The sequence below is a fragment of the Diplotaxodon limnothrissa genome, linkage group LG15, assembly GCF_057381915.1.
Source record: "Diplotaxodon limnothrissa isolate DT_005_m linkage group LG15, D_limnothrissa_male_GT1.1, whole genome shotgun sequence".
Lineage (NCBI taxonomy): Eukaryota > Metazoa > Chordata > Actinopteri > Cichliformes > Cichlidae > Diplotaxodon > Diplotaxodon limnothrissa.
Window position 1 is genome coordinate 11,398,089 of NC_140610.1, and position 22,994 is coordinate 11,421,082.

The 22,994-nt window shown below is 37.8% G+C and overlaps 2 protein-coding genes across 2 annotated transcripts in view; one reads left to right on the forward strand and one right to left on the reverse strand.

The window, feature by feature from the left end:
* Positions 1 to 1,069: 1,069 nt before the first annotated feature.
* ak9 (adenylate kinase 9) lies at positions 1,070 to 13,026 on the reverse strand. The gene is made up of 35 exons (XM_085372840.1): positions 12,934 to 13,026; positions 12,417 to 12,480; positions 12,264 to 12,316; positions 12,056 to 12,152; positions 11,783 to 11,895; positions 11,443 to 11,613; positions 10,622 to 10,738; positions 10,204 to 10,278; positions 10,009 to 10,110; positions 9,706 to 9,845; positions 9,298 to 9,617; positions 8,695 to 8,813; positions 8,279 to 8,414; positions 8,046 to 8,136; positions 7,876 to 7,940; positions 7,727 to 7,786; positions 7,178 to 7,372; positions 6,833 to 6,969; positions 6,469 to 6,672; positions 6,102 to 6,377; positions 5,889 to 6,007; positions 5,404 to 5,623; positions 5,191 to 5,259; positions 4,895 to 5,107; positions 4,531 to 4,749; positions 4,147 to 4,363; positions 3,854 to 4,055; positions 3,528 to 3,674; positions 3,201 to 3,418; positions 2,870 to 3,066; positions 2,571 to 2,740; positions 2,203 to 2,301; positions 1,940 to 2,042; positions 1,730 to 1,844; positions 1,070 to 1,284 (listed from the first exon to the last, which is right to left on the reverse strand). The coding sequence occupies exons 1-35, from the start codon at positions 13,024 to 13,026 to the stop codon at positions 1,070 to 1,072; spliced, it is 5,151 nt and encodes a 1,716-aa protein (XP_085228966.1).
* A 543-nt stretch (positions 13,027 to 13,569) lies between these two features.
* fig4a (FIG4 phosphoinositide 5-phosphatase a) overlaps positions 13,570 to 22,994 on the forward strand; it is a 57,044-nt gene continuing 47,619 nt past the window's right edge. The window contains exons 1-5 of the mRNA XM_085371846.1: positions 13,570 to 13,721; positions 13,872 to 13,985; positions 16,305 to 16,403; positions 17,424 to 17,547; positions 22,014 to 22,170. Of these exons, the coding sequence (XP_085227972.1) occupies positions 13,923 to 13,985; positions 16,305 to 16,403; positions 17,424 to 17,547; positions 22,014 to 22,170 (443 nt within the window). The 5' untranslated portion in view covers positions 13,570 to 13,721; positions 13,872 to 13,922. The remainder of the gene's footprint in view (positions 13,722 to 13,871; positions 13,986 to 16,304; positions 16,404 to 17,423; positions 17,548 to 22,013; positions 22,171 to 22,994) is intronic.

Below are 22,994 nucleotides of genomic sequence, written 5' to 3' on the forward strand. Positions count from 1 at the left end.
GCTATTTAAAAAAAAGTAAAAAATAAAGAAAATGAAATATTATAGACTTTAACAATGAAGAAGAGAGTTAAAGAGAAGCAACGTGTAAGAATAAATTAAATGAAACAAACAAACAGTTGCCAGATTAATTCTTTAAGTAACAACGAATTAGTGCTGTAGTTGTGCTTTAATTGTACTAATGCTTTAGTTGTACCCTTTCCTTTCGCAGTCGTAGCACGCGGAAAGCTCCTGCTGTTTGTGTGTGTGTCAGATGATTATTTTACTGTACTCGGATGATTCTCCGGTGGAAATGTCTGTATTTAAACACACATTTACTAGAATTGAATGCAACGAGCATTTTCTAATTAAATATTATTGTCAAATGAACTCGCATATAGCTCTTTTTTGTCTCTTCAGTTCTTTGTATTTGCCTGGTTCCACTCATTGTAGACGTTAATATCACAACACTCTTTAGGCTGTTATTTGGGGTAGGAACCTGCAGTCATGTGCAGCATTTATCCACCCATCATCCAATTCACGGCCACACAATTTTCATTTTCATTTAATCAGCACAGAGGACCGCCAACACCCTGCTACCTTCACTACCTTCAGGTCTACAAAACCATCAAGGCCTCTTCTCATCCAAGCCACCATCTGTTCACTCTGTTGCATTCTGGAAGTATCAAAGTACTGAACTCTGTCTCATGACAAGGTGCACTACCACCACTCGGAACACCCTGTGTAATATTACTAAAGACTGTGAAACAGATATTCATATGTGTGTCAAACCCATTTCTGACTAAAACTGGATAAGAAAAAAACCTTAATAAAGTATACACGATCGTTGTTGAATGTTAAATTTATTTCAATCCAGGAAAAAGAAAATTAAATGCTTATGAAATGAATGAAATGTGTATGGTGAAAGTTACTGGTAAATAATGATACAGACAAAAGAGCTTTTATAATTAAAGATACAGTCTTTGGAAACATAAACGAAAGAAGTCAATGTAATTTTTTTTAATGTAATTGTATTGCAGACTCAGATTACCACATCACGTTAAGTACAATGACAATGCTGTAGTCAAAAGTACTAATCAAGCTGTACGCCATTAGCTCCGGGCAAGTCGCTTAAGGCCAAAAACCTGTTCAGCTTGAACTCAAAGTCAATCGGGCATTCACTGGGAGGCCTGTAGTTCCCCTTCATTACAGTGCTCAGGTAGGGGATGAGCATGCAGTTCTCTTCAAATGAGGCCAGCTTCTTTTTGTACATCTGGCGAATGGAGTCTGTACTCCTGTGGTTGAAAGCTATAACAATGTAAAATTGGAATTATTACTTAAGTAGGAAAAAACACATGAACAAGTTCAGTGCTGGAAGCATATAACAAGTCTTAAAAGGTGAATGAGATACATTGTACATAGTAAACTTTGATAGGAAAACATTTCAGAATGAGGTAAAGCAGCACATAAAATCTTTACTTTAAACTTAAAGTAAAGAGCGATCGTGGCTCAAGAGTTGAGAGTTCGCCTTGTAATCGGAAGGTTGCCGGTTCGAGCCCCAGCTCCGACAGTCTCGGTCGTTGTGTCCCTGGCCATCACCAGTGTGTGAATGGGTGGATGACTGGATGTGTAAAGCACTTTGGGGTCCTTAGAGACCAGTAAAGCGCTATACAAATACAGACCATTTACCATTTTAATCATCCTAATATTTCTCATAATATATTAAATAAAGGTTTAAATATAACATTCCTACCTTTCAAATACAAGGCCACATAACTGAGAGCTGATCTCTTTAAACTGAGATAAGGATGCTTTGGTTTGAGACACCCGGCAGCTGTCATTGCCTTGATCACTGCTTCTGCCACACCCTAAAAAATACAATGTGGTTGATGGATGTACTTTTAAAAATCTCAGCAGACAGGACGATACTGCAATATTTTCCATGTGATACAGAGTTTCTGACCTGCTCCAGGTAGCCCAGCGTTGGAAGGGAGGTGAGATGTACAGGTTCAGAAAGGGGAGGAACTTTAATGGGCAGCTTTTGGGCCCAGTAGGTTTCAGGAGTCCTTAAATAAATAATTTCACATTTCAGTGAATAGACCAAAGGTTTACACACCACCCACTTTCTTTATAAGTGTAGCTCAAAGTAGTTTGTAAAAAAGTGAAGTGAAAAAAGAAAACATTAAAAAAAGGCACACGTTTTTCAAATATACAAAGAAATAACACCTCATGAACTTGTCCCGTTTCTCCTTGGTCTCAAAAATATAAATTCGTTCTCTGTACTCCACAGCATATTCCATCTTTCCTCGAACCAGAGCTTCGTACCTAAGAACAAATAAGACTTCCATGTGAAAAAAATGTCACAGAAGACATATTCAATATTTCTGACATACTGTGATGGAATAAAGTATTTAGATTTTAAATGCTACAAAAAAGAGAAGATCCTTAGGATCTTATGTATGTCTATCTGACACCACAAAGTCAGAATCACAAAGAAATATGTTTGCCAACTTTCTTTCTTTCTTTCTTTCTTTCTTTTTTTTTTTTTTTAGCAATTTGAAGCATATTTCTCAGTGACACAGTGGATAATGTACCTCTGCTTTCCATCCAGGTAAGTAACAGGACAGTAGCCCTTCATCTCAACTTGCTGTGGAAACCTGTTCTTCACGTGTATCTCAGTCAGCTTCCTTGGCAGGAGGTGGGGTTTTGGGAGGGTGTGCGGGCAGCCAGGTGTGACAAATTGATCAGGAGTAGACAGGAACATCTGTGATTGAGAGAGCAAGATAACAAGTTCCAGTTCCAGTTTTTAGGTTTGAATGCCTTCCCATACTCATTTGGGCATTTACCTATGAATCTTGCAATTAATTTATGGGGGAACTTCCAAGAAACTGACCTCTAAATGGTTTTCATCACACATCTTGAAATAATGTCCCCTGTACTCAGCCGCATGAGTCAATGCTGCAGTTTCTGAGATGTCCACCAGGTGGTAATGTAGGGCCATGCAGACAGGGCAGTACTGGCCAAACTCTCCAAGTCGGCAGTCAAACTCCTTGGGTGTGATGCACAGCTTGTTGATGCAGGCTGCTTGCCCTGGTTAAATCATCATGCGTGGAGTTAAGAGGTTCAACATTTAGGCGCATGTAAAACATTTAGCCCATGAGTTTGACAGCATCTTGAGGGGATTTCTGGTGAAATAAACCAGCTTAAACTCTTCTTGAACTTACCCTTCTGTATCCTGTCCAGGTAAGTTTGAATATATTTCATGCTGGTGCTGACCTCTTTTATCATTCTGTCCCAGATCCACCATTTGCTCTTGAGGCCATTGAGAAGCAAGCAGTTTTGATATTGTTGTTGGAAGTGATGCCTCACATGCACCACCTCCTTCTTGTAGCAGGAATTACGAATGTGTAGGATCTCAGAGCTATCGTGCGTCAAGTGAGGCCTAAAGTGTAAGAACAAAGGAAACACAAGAAGATTATAATTTTTGCAATTATAATCAGCTGTCAGACCTAAAATCTGTCATTATATTTATAAGTTCTGTGTTCTCTGACTTGTTGGGCTTCATCTTGTCTGCAAGACCTCTCTTCAGCACCTCCACTATGTCCAGCTCTAGCTCAACTACTATCATGGGGATGATGCTCTGAGACCCCATCAGTTCTGCCTGCTTAAGGGTCATTGGAAACCCATCAAGCACATATCTGAAATACCAGAAATATCATAGTATATTAGATACACACTAAACCAATAAAAATAGAGTAAATTATACAGTCTTGACTTAAAAAAAACAAAATCCATGCCAAAGATTAAGTTCGGATCGCACCTAGCATTGAGTTTTGCTAAGTATTAACACATACATGTGATAAACCCTTTGTCTTACCCTTGCATGCTACAGACTGAGTTCATCAGTGCCACCTCCAGACACTGAATGGCCAGTTCATCAGGCACAACAAGGCCCTGTAAGAGATACTCTTTCATCTGAATAGCCAGATCGGTGTTCCCCTGAGTGTCAAGCACCATACGCATAACGCTACCAATGGACAGCTGAGCCAAGCCATATTTCTGAGAAAAAATTTGTGCCACTGAGGAAGCAGAAATACAAAAAGTAAAATAAAAGAAATGAACATAGTAAAAAATGTAATAAAGTTCATTTTTAACTATCTTGTATCTTACCGGTGGTCTTTCCAGATTTTGGAGGTCCAGTCACTGCTATTTTAATAGGAAGTGACGTGGTGGGCTTGGGCTGCCGCAGGTACTTTAAGGGGTTGAGCATAAATGTGTTACAGTTCTCCTTAGATGCAAAGAAGTAGATATACTGATGGAACAGCAGGAGGTATGTTGTGTTGAAAGGCCACTTCAGAGGCTGGATCAGGTCTCTTTCTTTGTGTAGCTACAGGTTGGAAATGGATGAAAAAAATGTTAAAGTATACTTTATGAAGGACATTTTACATATTTGTTTTTTCTGTCAACATTTCAGCTTAAAACAAAGGAGTAATTATATTAAAATATTTCTTGGAACTATTGGAAGCACAGCTGACGTTCCTAAACCCTGCCTACCTTGATGGGGTCCAGGAAGCCAAAGGCACTGAAGAACTTAAAAGAGGAGAGCAGCAGTTTGCATGCCAGGCTGTAGGGGATGGGGTGGCATTTTTGGAAGAGTGACTCCCTGTTGGTCAACAAGGGTTTGATTTTCTTGAGCAGCTGACACTGAACAATGCGTAGTTTGCGAGACGCATTGATGACCATTCTGGGTATATTGTGTTCACCTAGGAGTTCCTAACAATAGAACAACATATAGCACCATATATAAGATCCAACTAGTTTTATTGTAAAATACAAATATTTTAAAGTAAAGTCTTGTTGTGAATATGAAATACAAGTAGAATTGATCAGGGCTCATTTTTGTTTTGTGTATATGTACCATCACAGAACTAAGGTTGGTCTCTTGTGTCACAAAACGCTCTTTTATTCCTATCTCCAGCCTGTTGGTAGCTAGTTCCTCAGTCTCCTCATTCTCGATGTCTTCCTCATCCTCTTCTGCAGGAAATTCCTCCTCCAGCAGGGCCTCAATCATCTCCTCTATGTCTGCAGTTTCATGCTCTTCATCATCTTTTGTGCCATCTTGAAAACTGAGCTGTTTTGTTTGCAAATACAGAAAGAAAGAAGACGTTTGAATCAAATGCAGATGTGATAATTCGGGTTACCTCTTTTGCTTACCTCTTTTTTAGTTGCCTTTAAATCTTGCTCTGCCATGAGTTCAGCTTTTCTCTTGGAAATATCCTCCTCCTGAATTACAAAATTACCATGAATGTTTCAGATCCAAGAAATGAATTTATCCTAATTTGTCAAGACAGACAGCAAGACTAATGTTTCCTGGCAGAAAAATAACAGTTACTAAAACTGGGACCTAAGTATCACTTATTTTTTTACCCGTTTTTTTTTACGCAGGTCATGAAGGAGTTTCAGCTGTGCTTCACGTTTGTTTCGACGCTCACGCCAAATCTCCAGGTACTGTGGCAACAGACGACTCTGGACATCCTCAACATCCACTTCCATCATTACCACAACGTCAGGGAAAAACTTTTGCTCAAACATGTACTGCACCTCATTCAGATCAATAGGAAAGCCCTCCAAAATAAAACCTGTAGACCTAGAACATAGATGATCTTAAGTTAAAGAACAATATCTCTTGTAAGGTGACCAAAACTCTCAAAGAGACCTTGATGGGAAGTTACCGATCTAAAGTTCATTATGTATAAAGCTACTCCAGCAAATTTACATTTAGAAAAAGCTAAAAACTAGATGTTTACCCTAAGCTAGCTTTTTTTTTTTTTAAACGCGATTTGCTCTGAAAAAGACAGCAAATAGGCAGAAAACAAGAAGAGGCAGGAAACATCCAGTTTTGTAATAGCTACTTGTATGGTTCATGTTTCCAGTATGGTGCAATAGTCATGTCCAGAATCTTTGGATTGAGAGGATCTCCATCAGATAGGTAGGCTTTGATGGCCATTTCATCCTCAGTCAGTTCTTCTTGCTAAAGTTACAGAAAAGCACATACACAGAAATTCAAAACCTGAAATGAAATATCATAACAAACTGTGCTAGAATGAAACTGTGTTGAAGCTGACCTCCGTCTCATTCATGTTATCATAGGGATCCTCTGACTCCTTCTCGTCCTCCGCCCTGGCTTCCATTATTTTGGCATCCAAGTCTTCAGAATCATCTTGTAAGAGCACTAACTCATCAGCATCAGGTATCCGCATCTTTGTCTTGGCCATTATGAGCATTTGGAGCTGCTCTCTGAACTGGATATGGAAGAGTCCAAGCTGCTGTGCAAGCCACTTCCCATTAGTCGTCTTGCCTGAGCCTCCGCTGCCGAGCAAAAAGATCCGCAGAGCAGGAGGCTTGGATGGAAAAACATGACAAAGAGCCAGTGAGGACACTTTTGTTCAGAACTACAGCATATGACTTTCTCTTTTCATGTTAAGGTTATACCTTGAGAGGCTCAGTGTGTGCAACAAATTGATCAGGATTTTGAAGAAATGATTCCCTGGCTTCTAAGCTGGAGAAGTAGTAGGTCTTCTCACGATACTTAGCTGCAATTTCATCGGTACAGGGTCGCAGGACATTATGGTCTTTTAAGACAACAGGGCAGAAATGCTGGGTGTCACCTAAGAATCTGTTGGTCGTGGTGTCTCCCTGCATTCATTAAGACGATAAGATAGACATACTTCAATGGATTGCTTGCCTTACTAATATTTGTCAAGAAAGCAGTAAGTTCTTTGTTCTCTTTCTACAATTTTAAATAGCGCTGTAAACATATGGATATTAAAGCTGAAAGACTCCTTAGTTTACTGACTTCATCTCTTTCCCCTAGGGAATAATCATCATCACTGCCTTCCTCTGTTCTCTCCAGCTGAGCTAAGGCCTCTATATCTTCTGCGTCTTTTTCCATGTCCTCCTCTGATAACTCCCAGGACACATACTGAAAGGGTTCTGAAGATCACACATGAGAGCTAAAGATTAGATTGGAACTTTTTAGCAGAATATCACATGATATATCACTCGTTAGTTCACCATTTATTTATTCCAATCCATTACCAGTAAAATAACATAATATTTGTCTCAGTATTTTTTTGTGTGTGTCTGGCGCAAATTTGTTTCTAAGACAACAGTGATTTGGTCTGCATAGCTTTACACTCACTGTCCATCTGCTGGATCATCTCTTGAAGCAGGTTCTCTGGGCTTTTCCTGCCAATCTCCAGGGTACAGTGGGTTACCGTTAAACCAGACTGCATTTTCTCCCATTCACCCACAAACTGTCGTAACTGCAGTTTATACTCGTTCATCTCGGGGCTATCTGCATAGCCCAACTCTGAATCATCATGTACTACCACTGCTGCTTGGACCACACAAAGAGAGTGTGAACGAGAGAGAGTTAGAGAAAGAATGCTAATGATACTTCAGTGGTGCTCACAAACAGTACAAATACAACATATAAATTAGTTAGCACATTCAAAAATGTATCTGTGATTTTGATTGAAAATTGGAGTTTTTATTGGGCAGCATAGCCATTTCAGCGCACGTCCAAATTCAGAGAGTCATGAGAGTCAAACCCCAGGAAATCCTGACAATGACTGACTGACCTGAATATGCACCTTATACTAGTTTCTCTCTTTAGTCAATTTGCATTTTTGATCTGAGAAAAACAAACCAAACAAAACAAAACAGCATGTTCTTGTTGTAACTTTACCTTCTTTTTGTACTGCATTTTGATTTGCAGAGCTGGTGGTGTTCAATTCCTTAGGATCTTCTGAAAATAAAAAAGAATGTAATAAAAATTATACTGATTGAATGGTATATGTTCAAGGGTAGTATATAAAAAAAACCCAAAACCAGCACCATGAGCTTCTCCCATAACTGTCTTCATATTTGATTGCCCCTCTGATTCTTGCTCCTCTTGGTTTCTAAAATGGAGAGAATTAAGGCACAAAAACAAAAGTTGCAACAAAAATCTAACTCAGAAACATACAAAGAAAAAAAATTCACAACATCATTTCATGTGCACTTACGAGAGCTCTATCGCCTGAGACTGTTCATCCTCTAACTTCTTTACAGTGTTCTTTACACTTTCTTTATTCATCTCATAAAGTCTTCTCAAAACTGCTCAATGAAAAAATGTATTAATGGAAATGTAAAAAGCACCAAAGTGTATGCGTAAACACTGAAGGGCATTTCAAACCAAATTGTTGCAAATTATAAATGCAAATTTATATGTTTAATCTTTTCTATTTGTGCCTCATACCCTGGTGTCCATCGCTGTCTGTGAGACAGAAGAAGACCTCTGGCAGAAGTCCAGCTTGCTGTAAGGCATCCATCTGGGAAAGGTTCTTGGGAAAGTTGTCAAGCACCCACCCAGTCTTGCCCTCCACCTCTTCAATCTATAACATCAAACTTTTTATCACGTAAGTTAAATTTACTTTATGCATGTGACTGTCTAAGTGTCGTGTCCCTGTATGCGTGATTTAGTGTTGGGTGTTGTGCGATGTAAGTCAATGATTTTATACAAATAAAAAAAATCTAACAATGCCAAACAAAGTTGCAGAAAAATCCTGTTGTGTGTCATTAATCATTCAAATATATGAACGTGTATGCATGCTAACTGCTTAAGACTGGGAAGTCGGTGTAAATCTCCCACCTGGGTTTAAATCTTTAACGTACCTCTTTTATACGCTTCTCTAGTATCTCAGCATACAAGCCAAAATAAGTAGTACTCGATTGCTTTGCTTGCTGCACAGCACTGAGTACCATGGCTTGCACCAGTGGATGATCCTCTGTCACTTAAAAACAACAGAACAAATAAGATCCTCTTTCATACAAATATACTGTTGTTCAGTATGCTTCAAAATGTTAGAACAACATAACACAACAACAACCAGAATATTGTTTAATTATGTCCTGATATGTTAAACCATGAAACTGAAAGAGGGTGCACTTTCCTTTTCACATATCTATGATACATATGGTTTATAAGAAAGTATTTTCACATCTTACCTTCACATTAATTCTGTGTATGACATTATCAGTCACTTGTTCAGCAATAGGTACAAATATTGCTTTATATCATACAGTTTGTTGGAGGACTATTACATACATATATATAGAAGCTACACTCTTAATAGTATATAGTGCTCAGACAAGTTATTATGCCATGGTACATGGCATTACTGTTATTGCAAAAACATATTATTGTCAGTCACAGTTTATCAAATGTAATTCTACATGTGATTATAGAAAAAAAAATACCAACAAAGTTCAGCTTACCTGAATTTTGTCCATCTTCCTTCATCTTCATTTTGATTTTGTCTATAGCAGCCTGTGTTGTCTCCTCTTTAATTTTATTAATCCTCTCCTCTTTAGCCTTGACCAAAACTGGCTGCAACAGTTCCTCCATGTCAATTACCGCTGTGTTATAGTGCTGAGCTAGAAGTTTACATAAGGTGGTCTTCCCTGCAAGGGAAGGCCCAATGATTGAAACTTTGCAGGGTAACCTCGGCATTGGAGGTAACAGGTAAGGGCGAGGGTTTGTGACAAATTTATGGTGTGCCTCCGCTGACGAAAGGATGTACAGTTTGTCCTGGAATCTGTACAATGAATGAGAGTTGTTTAACATTTTCACATTGCTACTCAATAGAATCCTCATCTGGAAACAGTTTTTAAAAGACTGCTCACCCCACACTAAATTGTGGCTTGCCAGGAATGACCTTGCCCTCTTTCAAAGCAACAGGGCAAGTTCTGCCCCAGCGGCTCCTTCTCCACCTAAAGCCAGGGACCATAATCCTGTAAGAGGACATAATTCTCAGTAGGTCCTCCTGAAAAAGATATGGTTTCAATATTAAAGCAAGTCCAGTCTTAATTCTTAGGATCAGGATTATTGGGATGGTTGTAGTACACATGTTATTCAAAATACAAGTATTTTGTACATGTTCCCATTCACTGATTGTGTTTTGAAATAAAATGTGAAGACTTCCAGACCGTGCTAACGTCCTCTGGCATTTCCTCATCCTCAGTCTGGTGGAGGAGGACTGGAACGGGGACGCGATTTATAGCCAAAGTTTCGAGACGCGACATAACAGACTAGAAGTACAAAATGTCAAAAAACACACCTTACAGAGACAACACTTCTGGAAAACACCAATACTATTTGTTGAAGTTTTTTTTAGTCTTTACCAAGTGCCACTCTTCTGTTGAATTATTTCCATCCAACTCCAAAAGGTAGAGAGGGTTGTGGTTTGCCATGTAGTCCTGAAAAAATATCAATTAATATACTTTTCATTCTGTGTTTTTCTTTTGTAATTTATTCTTTTAATAACAATAAATATTAATACAGTATATAGTTTGTCTGTAGTTAAATTTCAAAAGCCCTTAAGTACTGCCTTTTGAGTCAAAAAAATCTGGGATGTTCACTGCCTTATGATATAAACATACTGGTTAAGCAAAAACAGCATCTCCCAAGTAAATTCAAATACAAGGTTTAAAGGAATTATGAATTTTTATTCAAGATTTTTTTAAATAACACAACAAACTACATTTTTGGTGTGTCAGTAGTGGGTGACTTTGATGACAGGTCTAGGTCTGGGCAACTCACCTCCAGTGGTCTAAGCATGTTATCCTTGTACATGTTAATTCGAACAAAAGCATTTTTAGCCAAATACTCTGGTGTCCACACCATTCTGTCATTGGTATCCTTTGAGAGTTCCTCTTCCTAAGGAAAAAAAAATACTAGTATGGAACTCAAAGCTTGGCAGTTTTTTCTTTGCTATGATAACAACTGATCACCTGGGGAATAAAAGGTTAGCTAAAATAAAAACAGCCCCCTAAAAATGCAAAACTGAAATCCAAACATGTACGGAACTAGGAAGGTGCTAAAAATATTAATCGTCTAAGAATTGCTGGATAAAATTCTGATTAGCATTCAACACCCTTAAATCTTACAGTTAAGACTGAAACTAGATCAATAGCTTTATTTCACTAGGCAATAAATACATAGGTAAACATGGCAAAGCTTATAATATTTATGCTCCTACACCAAGACATGAGTACAACTGCTTCTGGGTATTGCTTCTGGTACTTTAGGCTAGTTTGCTCAGCGCTATCATGACAGCAAGGATAGCAAGTCCTATACCTGCAGACTGACGTCATTTTCTCTTATTTACTCAAGAAATGCAGTGGCTCTGTCATTCAAATCTGACCAGCTGGGATTGGGGAGGCAGAGGATTTTAAAGGCAGTGATTTCTGTCAGTTTGTTTTGGTTGATACAATGAAATAAGAGGAAAAGCAGCAAAACAGCAGTCATTGGATTATATTTGTTACAAGCATCAAAACAAAAGGAGGGGGGAGAACTAAAAGAGCTATGATTATGCATATTACATGATCAAGTGACAACACTTATTTTCCCTTAAGTAATACCTGCTCTTCCACATCCTCCACATCCTCTGCATCCTCTGCATCCTGTTCCTTGCTCTTCTTCTCCTTGTTATACACCTCTTCACGCTGCCACTGATCCCTGTTGTAAAACTGCCCTGTCTCTGGGTCCTGCTTCAGACCAGATAGCCTCTGGACAAGGTCCTTGTCTGGACACTGGTGAAAAGTAAAAGTATTTAATTTATAATCAATTCAGTAAAATCCTGACAGATCTTTTTCATAAATGAACTTAAAGAGATATTAGATTAAAAAATTACGACATTAAACTATGCAAAAGAAAAAAATCAAATGCAATGGACAACTCCAAATAGAGAATGACAGTAACCTTGATGTTAATGATAATATCAGGCGTTAGCTTGAGGTTTTTGATCAGTTCAATCTGCTCATTAATCTTCAGATGCTCTTCTGACATGAACGGCAGGCAGCTCAGTACATAACCTGTATCAAAAACATGTGAATTACAAAACAGTGCAGAGCTTATCATATTGCTTATCGTCTAACCTATCAGTCATCTTATTTTCATCTGCAAAGAACATTTGGTGACTGAAAAGTTTGTTTTGCATGCATAGCCATAATTAAATGACGTCTTATTTATTACCATAGTGCTCCACATCTGGCGAGTTAAGCCTGGCAAGAATCAGCTTCAGCACCACATTCTCTGGTACACTTCTTCCCTCAGATAAGATGTCCAAAAGCTATATTCAACAGAATGCAACTCAGAGTTTCTAATGACTATAAAAGCATAAAGAAAACACATCACAGGAACAAAGGGCTTCCTTTCAAATGATACAGAAAATTTTACTTACCTCCAGGCCCTCTTTTGTTTCATTTTTTATGTGTGTGTTGAGAAGATTGGTATCTGAAAGATGTGAAAACTCATCTACATACACATCTCGAATTGGTAAAAAGATTTTTTTTATGAAAAAGTTTTTTTTATGAAGGCATAAAAGGGTACTCACCATCAATAAGGATACACCTCCAGGACTCTGCAATTTTTTTGGCCAAGGTGGATTTGCCAACACCCTGCCAAGAAGTGGAATATAGAGGAATTGAAGCATTAGAAAAAAATATTTGCTAGTGTTTGGGTATGCACTTGTTGAGCTTTGGTGGGGACTCTCTGCATGATGTTTGTGATTGTGGAGTGCAGCTTAAGACATGGAAAATTCTAGTTGTGTCCAGGAATTTTAAGTATAGCCTAAACATTTTACACTTGATGATCTACTAAACGTCATAATGTGTTTTATAACTGCATGGCATTCATGGTCTTTCCTCTTTGTTTATATATACATATCTGATTCACTGACAGATAGTACTGTGCATACTGTCTTTTGGACTTAAACACAACTACAAAGGTATATACGTAACCTAGCTAAATTTCACTTTATATTCACTTATATATATATATATATATATATATATATATATATATATATATATATATATATATATATATATATATATATATATGTAGATTACCGGTCTTCCAACGATGATAAAGCAGGTGGGCTTAGCAAGAAGTCTCTCTCTTTCGGCTTCATCTTCAATTAAGTTGTCTACTAAAGTAGCCATTCAAACTTTGTGAACACAGAAATTATAAAAGTCAAATAATCATTCAAGCAATCAGTTTTATAGCTTGAATGTGTAGTTTACATAATCTGACAAATATGTAAAATATTATTATTATCATATTTTACTTCAATGTTACTTACAGTTACCTTTGCGAGTGTCTGTATTTTCTTTTATCTGCTAATACCCTTTTTAGCGCAGTTGTTCACTAGCGTTACAATAACCTAGCTATCCATATACGGTTACCATGACAACTTGCAAACTAAAGGGCTGGCTGAAGGTTTCTTAATACCTAGTTAATGCTACCTTTAGAGTTTGAGGGTTGAAATAGCGTTTATAAATTAATTAATTGAATTATTTATTTATCATACTCAAGAGCAGTTATAAACGTTTAAAGCCGCTGCAAATTCAAATGCAAAGATAGTAAACCCATGTATCAATCGCATTTTCAGTCCTTCGAGCTTTTTGACTTTGCGAGGCACCGTACGACCCGACAAGCGAAGTCATTCATGACAGTCACCTGACTAAAACAAATTCAACTCCAACATGCTAACGGGATACACTGGGCAGAGTACAGATGCATTTTAACTGTTGTTAAGTGAAGCGTTTACAGTATTTGTTGCGACTGCATGGGGAGATGTATATTGTCATCAATGAAGACCATTTGTGGTTAATCATACAAGCTAAGTGGATGAATGGTGAGTGATGCTAGCTAGGAAGTACTGAGGGAAAAAAGTAAGCTATATACATGAACACATTTGTTAAATATGCTGGCTCGTCATTTTGTGTCTTATAATGTGAAGAAATGAATGTAACAACATTCATTTCTTTTCACTTTCGCTTTGTAGCTCCTCTGTAGCCTCTTCCAGACTGACTGTTGAACAATTCAAGAATAGAAAATGCCTCAATCAGCAGCTATCATCGGTGGGATCCAGCGACTGGTTCTGTACGAGACCAGAGCAGTAAGTCTTTACATGAGCCCTTAATGTCACCATTTCTTCATAAAGTCCAATTCACCTGGGCAGTTTACAACTACACGCGATGACAGTTCTTTAAACTGCGCTGTTTCTCCATTTTGCTAAGCTTCCTTAAGGAGTTTTCAGGAATAGTACATTCAAAACTCTTTAGATGGTGGTTGTCTTTTGTTGTGTCGTGTTGTTGTGCTGTGCACGCCGCTTCAGTAGTGTTGAGGTCCGGTGTTTTTGACGAGGCCAATTTATGACTGATGGTGTTCAGTTGTGTGTGTTTTCTATCTAGGTCAAGTGAGTGTTTGTGGGATTTTTTTCCCCCTGTTTCTTAAGGACGCGACTTTCAGATATAGTCTTCTGCTGTAGATATTTTTTTTAGGTCTGTCAGTTCTTCTTTTGTTCAGTTTCCTCAATTATTTTAAGCCACACTGCACAGCTCTTTAGCAATCATGTTGTTTGTGCAAAAATAGTATTTTATTCCAGTCAAGCTATCTTATATTTTGCATTTTTTTCAAGGTTTGGTTAAAGAAATTGAAATAAATTGTGTGTTTTGTGACAGAATGCAACAGTATTGATGTGCCTAAAGATAAAATTTAAAATGGGCTCTTTACTAAGTTGTCTGTTATATGTAAATAATTCATTCCTTGAGTTAGGTGCTTTTTCTATGCTTGAATGATTCATAGGTCAAGTGGCTTAACAGACAAAAAAAATCTCCAGAAAATAGACTGAAAATGAGTGAAAAAGCAGCTGATGTCTAGAGAAGAACTTTAATTTGTACATTAAAACCTGGAGAACTATTGCTCAAGAAGATTTTTAAAAATTACATGTTTTCATCTGCTTAGAAGGAAAACAAATAAGGGGTGGCTGAAGGCTTTCAGACAAGACCATACTTAAGACATATGTGCTTAATGGGGAAATGCTCAAAGGTTCATAAAATGATATTGCTCAATTTTTGTGCCTAATACATAAATGTCACAAACTTGATATATATTCAGGACAATCACTGTCTTTGAAGTACCATGATAACGACACTGTGGCACAACTGTTCATTTAAGACAGCCAAAACCTATTACCTATTTTTTTTTTTTTAAAGTGCTCTCTAGTCTTTGGTTCAAGAGTTCTATAGTTGATCTGGGAAAATGTTTGGGACACTAGTGTACACGCTACATGTACACTAGATGGCAGCAAAAGCTGCAGGTGACTATATGAAACCTCAGGACCTGACATCCATGAGGTCAGTAAAGAGCATGTGTGTGATAATTATCTGGACATTTAATTGGTGAATTAGATTTTGGCAGTTAAAATTAGTTTTCTTTAGCTTTTTTTTTTTTTTTTTTTTTTTAAATATTAGATGTATGTCCTTGAGAGGTAGAGTGTCTATGCTACTTTCTTTGCTGCGTATTCTAATAGTATCATGTTTTCAATTGTCGCTGCATTTCACCAGCTGTGGTCATGCTTGGTTTAAATGTGTGCTTAAGCTGGGTTTCGGTTTGCTGTTCCCATTTGCTACAAATATTTAGACACTAAGGCAAGTAAACATTTGTCTTATTTGATTTATAATTTCTTATTGAACCTCTGCTGAACAGTGCACGTGCAGGCTTTCTGTTACAGACAAAGAGGGTTAAATTAGATACTGGAAAAGGTGGAACAGGGAAAAAAAATGCTCTAATGGTTGCTGAGTGTGCTGATACAGGATGTTCCAATTTAACACTCTTTAGTGGACTGAAAATTTTGGGCTATTTTGCAACCCTGAATGAGAAGAGTAATGACCTAAAAGAAAGAAAGAAAGATGCAAGGAAGACACACATCTTGACAAAAAGAACATTGTAAAAATGTAACTTGTGATGAAATATGTGCTGTGCCTGCATGTGCTCTGCACTGTATGCACTCTTATTTCAATCTGTGTTTTTAAGATATCGCCTTTAGTTGAATACATACTTGAGTGTAATTTCACAAATTTCAGACACACTGATTCTTACTCGGACTGTGGAAATAAAATGTTTTATTATAGGAAAAAAAGAAATTCAAGTTTGACTTCAACAGTGGTGCTGCAATGCAGGAATGTGACTTGTCATTGGATTGATTCTATGTCTATTAAATACATTTCTGCTCTTGGTTGAAGTCTGAATTGGTCCCAAGTCAACATCATCCAGGACAAAGCTGCAGTCCACAAAGTTAGAAGACTGTATGCAAGATTCCCTCTATGCATTTATCACCACATGCAGCTGTGAAAGGTTAAGGTTGCAAAGACTCTTCTGATAATAGGCTCCAAATGCATTGCAGCACTCACTTGACTTGTCATTTTATTTTCAGAGGTATTTTTTGGTTGGGAGCAATCATGCACAGACCAAACATCGAGTCCTAAAGATTGACCGCACAGAACCCAAGGACCTCGTTATAATTGACGATAAGGTAAGTGACGACTTTCCACGAGTTAAATTTTAATGTATATTCTTATGTAATACACAAGAAACATGCCTAAGGGGGAAATTGTGCAATCACTCAGCTGATGTGAAGTGTGCTGCTGATGAGAGTTTGGCTGCGTTCACACCCTTTTCTTATTACCAGGATCTATGAGCTGGTTTTTGATTTGTTTGTTTGTGTTGTGGGTAATTATCCTTCTGATGCAATTATTATGAAGCATCCATTAATAAATATTCATCACCCAACAGTCTCATTCCAAAAGATATTAAAATGACATCAGAAAACTGTGTGTTTTCAATTTTATTGGCATTGTGTAGCATTGTACTTGGATGCATGGATAATTTAATGAGTTGCTAGGGAGGTTTTAAAGCTAGAAATACTCCCTCGTCTTTTAGTTTTTACATAAGAAGTGAAGACAGTGGAATAAAAGACTTTGATAGAAGTCCTAAATTAATTATTTCCCCACAAGATAACAGAATGAGAATTATTGCAATCTATAGAATCATGCACTTAAAACAAATGCAGTAGCATACAGCACACAGTACATTACTACGTTTCTCTTTGGGGTCTGTGCCAATTGTAAAGCTTATTATGTAAATGAGATGGGGGGGTTTTTTGTAGATGAAATGCACGCAAAGCTACTCTTTAGTCATTTAACATTACAGAACCAATGCAGAAAGCAGCCGATCTATTTTCAGACTAATTGCCTCAATGGCAGTCAATCTAATCCCTTTTGTAGAAATTTTGGGCATTGATTAAACAGGGACTGTTATTCATTTACCTGCTATTGCACAGAAAATAGTCTTAATAGTTCTGACTGAAGCCATTAGTCACCCGCAAGCAGCACATTTAAGTCACTTTTGTCAGAACACAGCTTTATATATTTTAGTGTTGATTTTTAGATGGAAATCAGATAGGATTATGTGGCTAATTAATAAACTAAACTTTATAAACACTTCATCTAATGTGTATTTAATACCGTACATGCGTGCATGTGTGTGTTTCCAGCATGTGTATAACCAGCAAGAGGTAAGGGAGTTGCTGGGCCGCCTGGACCTGGGCAACCGGACTAAGATTAGTCAGAAGGGTTCCTCTGGCCTGTCCAGGACTGTCTCAGCTTTTGGCATTGTGGGTGAGTACATTTCCTCCACTCAATGGCAAAGCAACAGTCATTGCAGTTCAGAATAATGTGAGAATCTACCTCATCTCCAAAGTCTACAGTTGGGTGTGTTGGCCTAGTTTTTCCATTATTACTGCAAAATAAAAGAACACCTGGGAGTCTTTTGCAAACCACTGTAATAGTTCACAGCTTTTTCACGTGTTTTCTGCCATTATGTTTTTTAACATGTGTAACACGTTGTACAAAAAGATCCGGCCCCCAAATGTTATTAATTTGCAATTTTTTCAATAGTGGCTATGTTTAAAAAGATAAAATAGAATTATGCAACACTTGATTGTGTTACCGACCACTACTAACTCTTTAACACCTTTATGAATGTTTAATTGGGTACAAAAATGAAAAACCACAGAAAGAAGGTCCTGAGCTTAATTCCACCATCAGGCCGTGGTCTTTCTGTGTGGAGTTTGCATGTTCTCCCCGTGTTTGCGTGGGTTCTCCCCGGGTACTCTGGCTTCCTCCCACAGTGCAAAAACATGCAGTAGTGGGGATAGGTTAATTGGTCAATCTAAATTGCCCATAGGTGTGAATCTGTGAGTGCGAATGGTTGTCTGTGTCCCTGTGTGTTAGCCCTGCGACAGACTGGCGACCTGTCCAGGGTGTACCCCGCCTCTCGTCCTATGACAGCTGGGATAGGCTCCAGCACCCCCCGCAACCCTGGAAAGGATAAGCGGAAGCGAATGGATGGATGGTTGGATGGATATTTTACTTCAGCTATCTGAGACAGTAAAAGCACATCTGTGTTTTGTACGTTGCCCTAAAGACCTGATTACACTCCTAAACTGACTTTTTTTCCCCTTATAAGCAGTTTTTTATTTTTAATTTTTGTTCCAAATAAACTACCTAGTGAGCTAGCTATCATTTTTCACCTCAAATACCATCATATCATTGTACCCATAATGACAAAGTAAAATAAGTTTGTTTGAAACTCTTGCAATTGGGGAAAAAAATAAAAATAAAACAAAAAGCAAAAATATAGAATGCATATAAATATTCACTCTTTGCCATCACAATCATCATGTTTTCCCTGATCATCTGTCAGATGTTTCTACATTTTGATTGGAGTCCACTTAAATTCAATTAACTGGACATTATTTAGAAAGTCACACACCTGTCTATATAAGGTCCAAATGGCTGACAATGTCAGAGCACAAAACAAGCCACAAGGTCCAAGAAATTGTCTGACATCTGAGTCAAGAGTTTATCGAGGCACAGACCTGGGGAAGTGTACAGAAACATTGCTGCAGCATTGAAGGTCCCAGTGAGCACCGTGCCCTCCATCATTATATATGGAAGAGGTTTGGAGGACTCTTCCTAGAGCTTACTGCCCGGCCAGTCTGAGTGATCAGGGTAAAAGGGCCTTACTCAAAGAGGTCATCAATAACCTGGTGGTCACTCTGACAGAGCTCCTGCATTTCTCTGTGGAGAGAGGAGAACCTTCCAGAAAGACAGTCAGACCAGTCAGATCTGTGTGGTTGAGTGGCTAGACAGAAGCCACTCTTCAGTGAAAGACACATGACAGCCCACCTGGATTTTGCCAAAAGGCACTTGAAGAACTCTCAGACTGTGAGAAACAAAATTATGTAGTCCAATGAAACAAAGATTGAGCGTCATGTCTGGAGGAAACCAGGCACCACTCATCACCTGCCCAATACCATCCCTACAGTTAGCCATGGTGGTGCTGTGGGGGTGTTTTGCTGCAGTCAGGGTGGAGGGAAAGATGAACGAGAGATCTGAAAATGACTGTGCATTGATGCTCAACCTGGACCGTGAGAGGTTCTGCAAAGAAGAATGGGAGAAACAACCCAAACATAAGTGTGCTAAACTTGTAGCATCATATTCAAAAAGACTTGAGGGTATAATTGCTGCCAACTTCAACAAAGTAGTTCTGTGGACATTTCCACAGCAGGTTAGTCGGTCACCCTGACACAGACAGTTGTTTGTCCTCTGCTTGAATAATATAGATACTCCGCCAACCCCCAACCCCAATGACATCTTTGTTCGCAAGCCATCATTTTGCTATTATGTAATAAAAGTGTGATGTAGCCATGTAGGGTACAAGGTGTATTCTAAGAGGCCTTTTGCCCGGTAGCTTTCTTATTACAGTACAAAATGAATATGATTAGCGTAAGTATATTTTTATTCGCAGGTTTTGTCAGTCTGACCCATCTCCTCCAGGAAGAAGGACAGTACCGGTATACTCATACAGGAACTCATAAGTGTTATTTAATCTTACACAGGGTTATTGCTTCTCGGTCATCATGCAGAAAAAAATACAAAAACCTTTGATAATGTAGACACACTAGCACACCATTACTTTGAATTTGTCACGTGAATGTTCATGAGTGAAACAGAACTTCTTATTTCAAAGGTTTTACCTGATTAGTTTATGAAACGGAATATTTTTGGTTAACTTCAACTGCAGCGTTTTGCAGATTAAGTACAAGCCACTTCAAAGTATAACTTTAAGAGTCCTTAGTGTGTGTGTGTATATGTGTAGTATGTATGTTGCACTTACCAATTCAACACACTTTTTTTTTCACCCAACTTGGATGTCAGGCCACTTTCTAGTTTGAAGTAACAAATTATTAAAGTTAGCTAATGTTGATTAACTTGTGACAAATTCACTAACTAATCATATAACTAATTACATACCACTACTTAGGCGGCATCATTTGCCATTGTTGGTTATCATTTGTCATTGATCAGTTATTTTAGATTTTAGCTCAGGTTGTGTTTGTCTTCAAGTGAGAAGAAATCTGTTACACTACAAGTGAAGTGGGAAACTGTTCAGTGGGATTCTCAATATACAGTGGCTTGCCCCCTTGAACTTTTCCACATTTTGTCACATTACAGCCACAAACATGAATCACTTTTATTGGAATTCCACCTTGTCTTGGTAGGTTTACAGTTGTGCCATACTCCTTCCATTTCTGAATGATTGCTTGAACAGTGCTCCGTGGGATGTTCAAGGCTTGGGAAATCTTTTTGTAGCCTAAGCCTGCTTTAAATTTCTCAATAACTTTATCCCTGACCTGTCTGGTGTCTAAATCTAATCGAGAATCTGTGGCAAGATCTGAAAACTGCTGTTCACAAACGCTGTCCATCTAATCTGACTGAGCTGGAGCTGTTTTGCAAAGAAGAATGGGCAAGGATTTCAGTCTCTAGATGTGCAAAGCTGGTAGAGACACACCCTAAAAGACTGGCAGCTGTAATTGCAGCAAAAGGTGGTTCTACAAAGTATTGACTCAGGGGGCTGAATAATTACGCACACCCCACATTTCAGTTATTTATTTGTAAAAAAAAAAAATGTTTGGAATCATGTATGATTTTCTTTCCACTTCTCACCTGTACACCACTTTGTGTTGGTCTTTCACGTGGAATTCCAATAAAATTGATTCATGTTTGTGGCTGTAATGTGACAAAATGTGGAAAAGTTCAAGGGGCCCGAATACTTTAGCAAGCCACTGTAAGAACTGTATAAACTGAAAAAAATGAATTGATATCCAATTAAGTTAAATAACACTAATTAATCAAAATATTTACATAGTGAAATTATGACTTTATGCATCACAATGTCATATACAAATAAATATATATCTTTGACTGCTATCAGTGCTATTGTGCCATATTTTCCTTTATCAGTTTTACTCTTTGTAAATATGTGGAATAAGAGTAGGAATTTGTATAAGATGTTCGATTTTAGCAGGGCAGCAGCCGGTGTTGTTTATACCTGAAAATATTTTTTAGCTTTCCTGTCTTCTCGCCACTGTTCTAGCTACATAAAGCTACTAAAAATATTAAAAATGTATCTTTAAAGCTCCAGGTTAGGTGGAAGATGGTGTCTCTTGTTTTTGAAAAATCCTTCTGAAACCGCAGGAGACATTATACAACTGTTCTTGAGGGCTGAGTAGCACTCTTGGCCGTGTGTCTGTATTGTGATCCTCAATTCATCCATTAACAAATTAGTTCTAGTAATAGTTTTATAATGAAGGGGAGGTATATTTCTAGCAGACACACTTACATAAACTGTGTTTATCTAAGTAAGATATTATTAAAAACATACAGACATTGTCTGCATTATTTTCTAAATGTCACAGATGGAAAAATAGCTTGTATGATGCTGAAAGCAAATCATTGACTGTGTTTGCATGATGTTTTCTGGGTCAAAATTTCAAAGCGTAAATGGAGCAAATTACATGGTTAATATTGTCAAATATGACACACATACATTCACTATCCACCTCCGCAAGTGGAGCTATTCACTTGTTTGTCCTGTCAAAACTGTAGCAGATTTGCTGGCAACAATAAAGTTGACCTACAAATCAACTTGTTTTGAGCCACACTACATGTTGCTGGAAAGGAAATTCCATTTGATGAGATTGTTGTAAAAGATTTAAAACTTGTCTTCTTTTTGCCAGGATTTGTGCGTTTCCTAGAGGGGTACTACATCGTGTTGATCACGAAGCGCAGAAAGATGGCTGATATTGGGGGCCACTCCATCTACAAAATTGAAGACACCACTATGATCTACATTCCCAATGACTCAGTCAGAGTTACACACCCCGATGAAGCAAGGTATTGTGTTACTCTGTCTCCCATTTATTACCTTGAGGCCACTCTATTTAAGTACATTACTGTATGATTTTATTAATTTTGAGTATGGAAATTTTCAGAAATAATAAAATATCTTGAAATGCATTTGTAGCAAAAAACAACAACAACAAAACGCTTACTCTCTTCTGCTCACACCCACAATTGTAGTCTGGCCAAAAATAGTGTTGTCATACAGAATGTGCCAAAATAGGAAAAAAACAACAAAAAACCCCACAAAACAAAACACAAAGGCTGACTCATCCACTACCAGTGGACAAGGACTGAAGCTTTTCTAATAGTGGCTTGAAAAAAACCCCCCCATGATTTCACACATGTACACAATTTTAGTGTGAAAACATTATTTGACCACTTGACTGAGGAAAAGGTGTATCAGGTATTTATAAACCACCCAAAATCCCCAAATTGTATAAAACAGTGGAAAGTCTGACAAAAGAGGAAGAATCTCTCAAAGCTGAAGAAATATTGATGAGTGCATTGTTATATAGTATAATAATAGCATTCCCATTATTATATATACTATATATATCATATGCTAGTATGGTCACCACTTGCCAAGTTGTAACTATTTGTTCGCTTTGATTCATTAGTTTAACTTTCTAGTGCAGCAATGCAAGTCTTGTTGCTTAGTAGCCATCTTGAAATACACCCAAACATTTATTTGGTTGTTATTTTGAGGCTCTGTCCAAGTTAACCACTGTTTTTGCTATTGTTGTGCATTTCGGTTCAGGAGTACCTGAATGCAGTAGATGAAATGATAGCTGTTACACTGGATGTGCAAATTAAAA

Coding starts and splice junctions, on each gene's coding strand:
- ak9 (XM_085372840.1), bottom strand. CDS start 13,026: ATGGCTACTTTAGTAGACAACTTAATTGAAGATGAAGCCGAAAGAGAG. Junction 3,675..3,853: donor TCAGTCTGTAGCATGCAAGG/GTAAGACAAAGG, acceptor CTGGTATTTCAG/ATATGTGCTTGATGGGTTTC. Junction 2,741..2,869: donor GTGATGAAAACCATTTAGAG/GTCAGTTTCTTG, acceptor TCTCAATCACAG/ATGTTCCTGTCTACTCCTGA.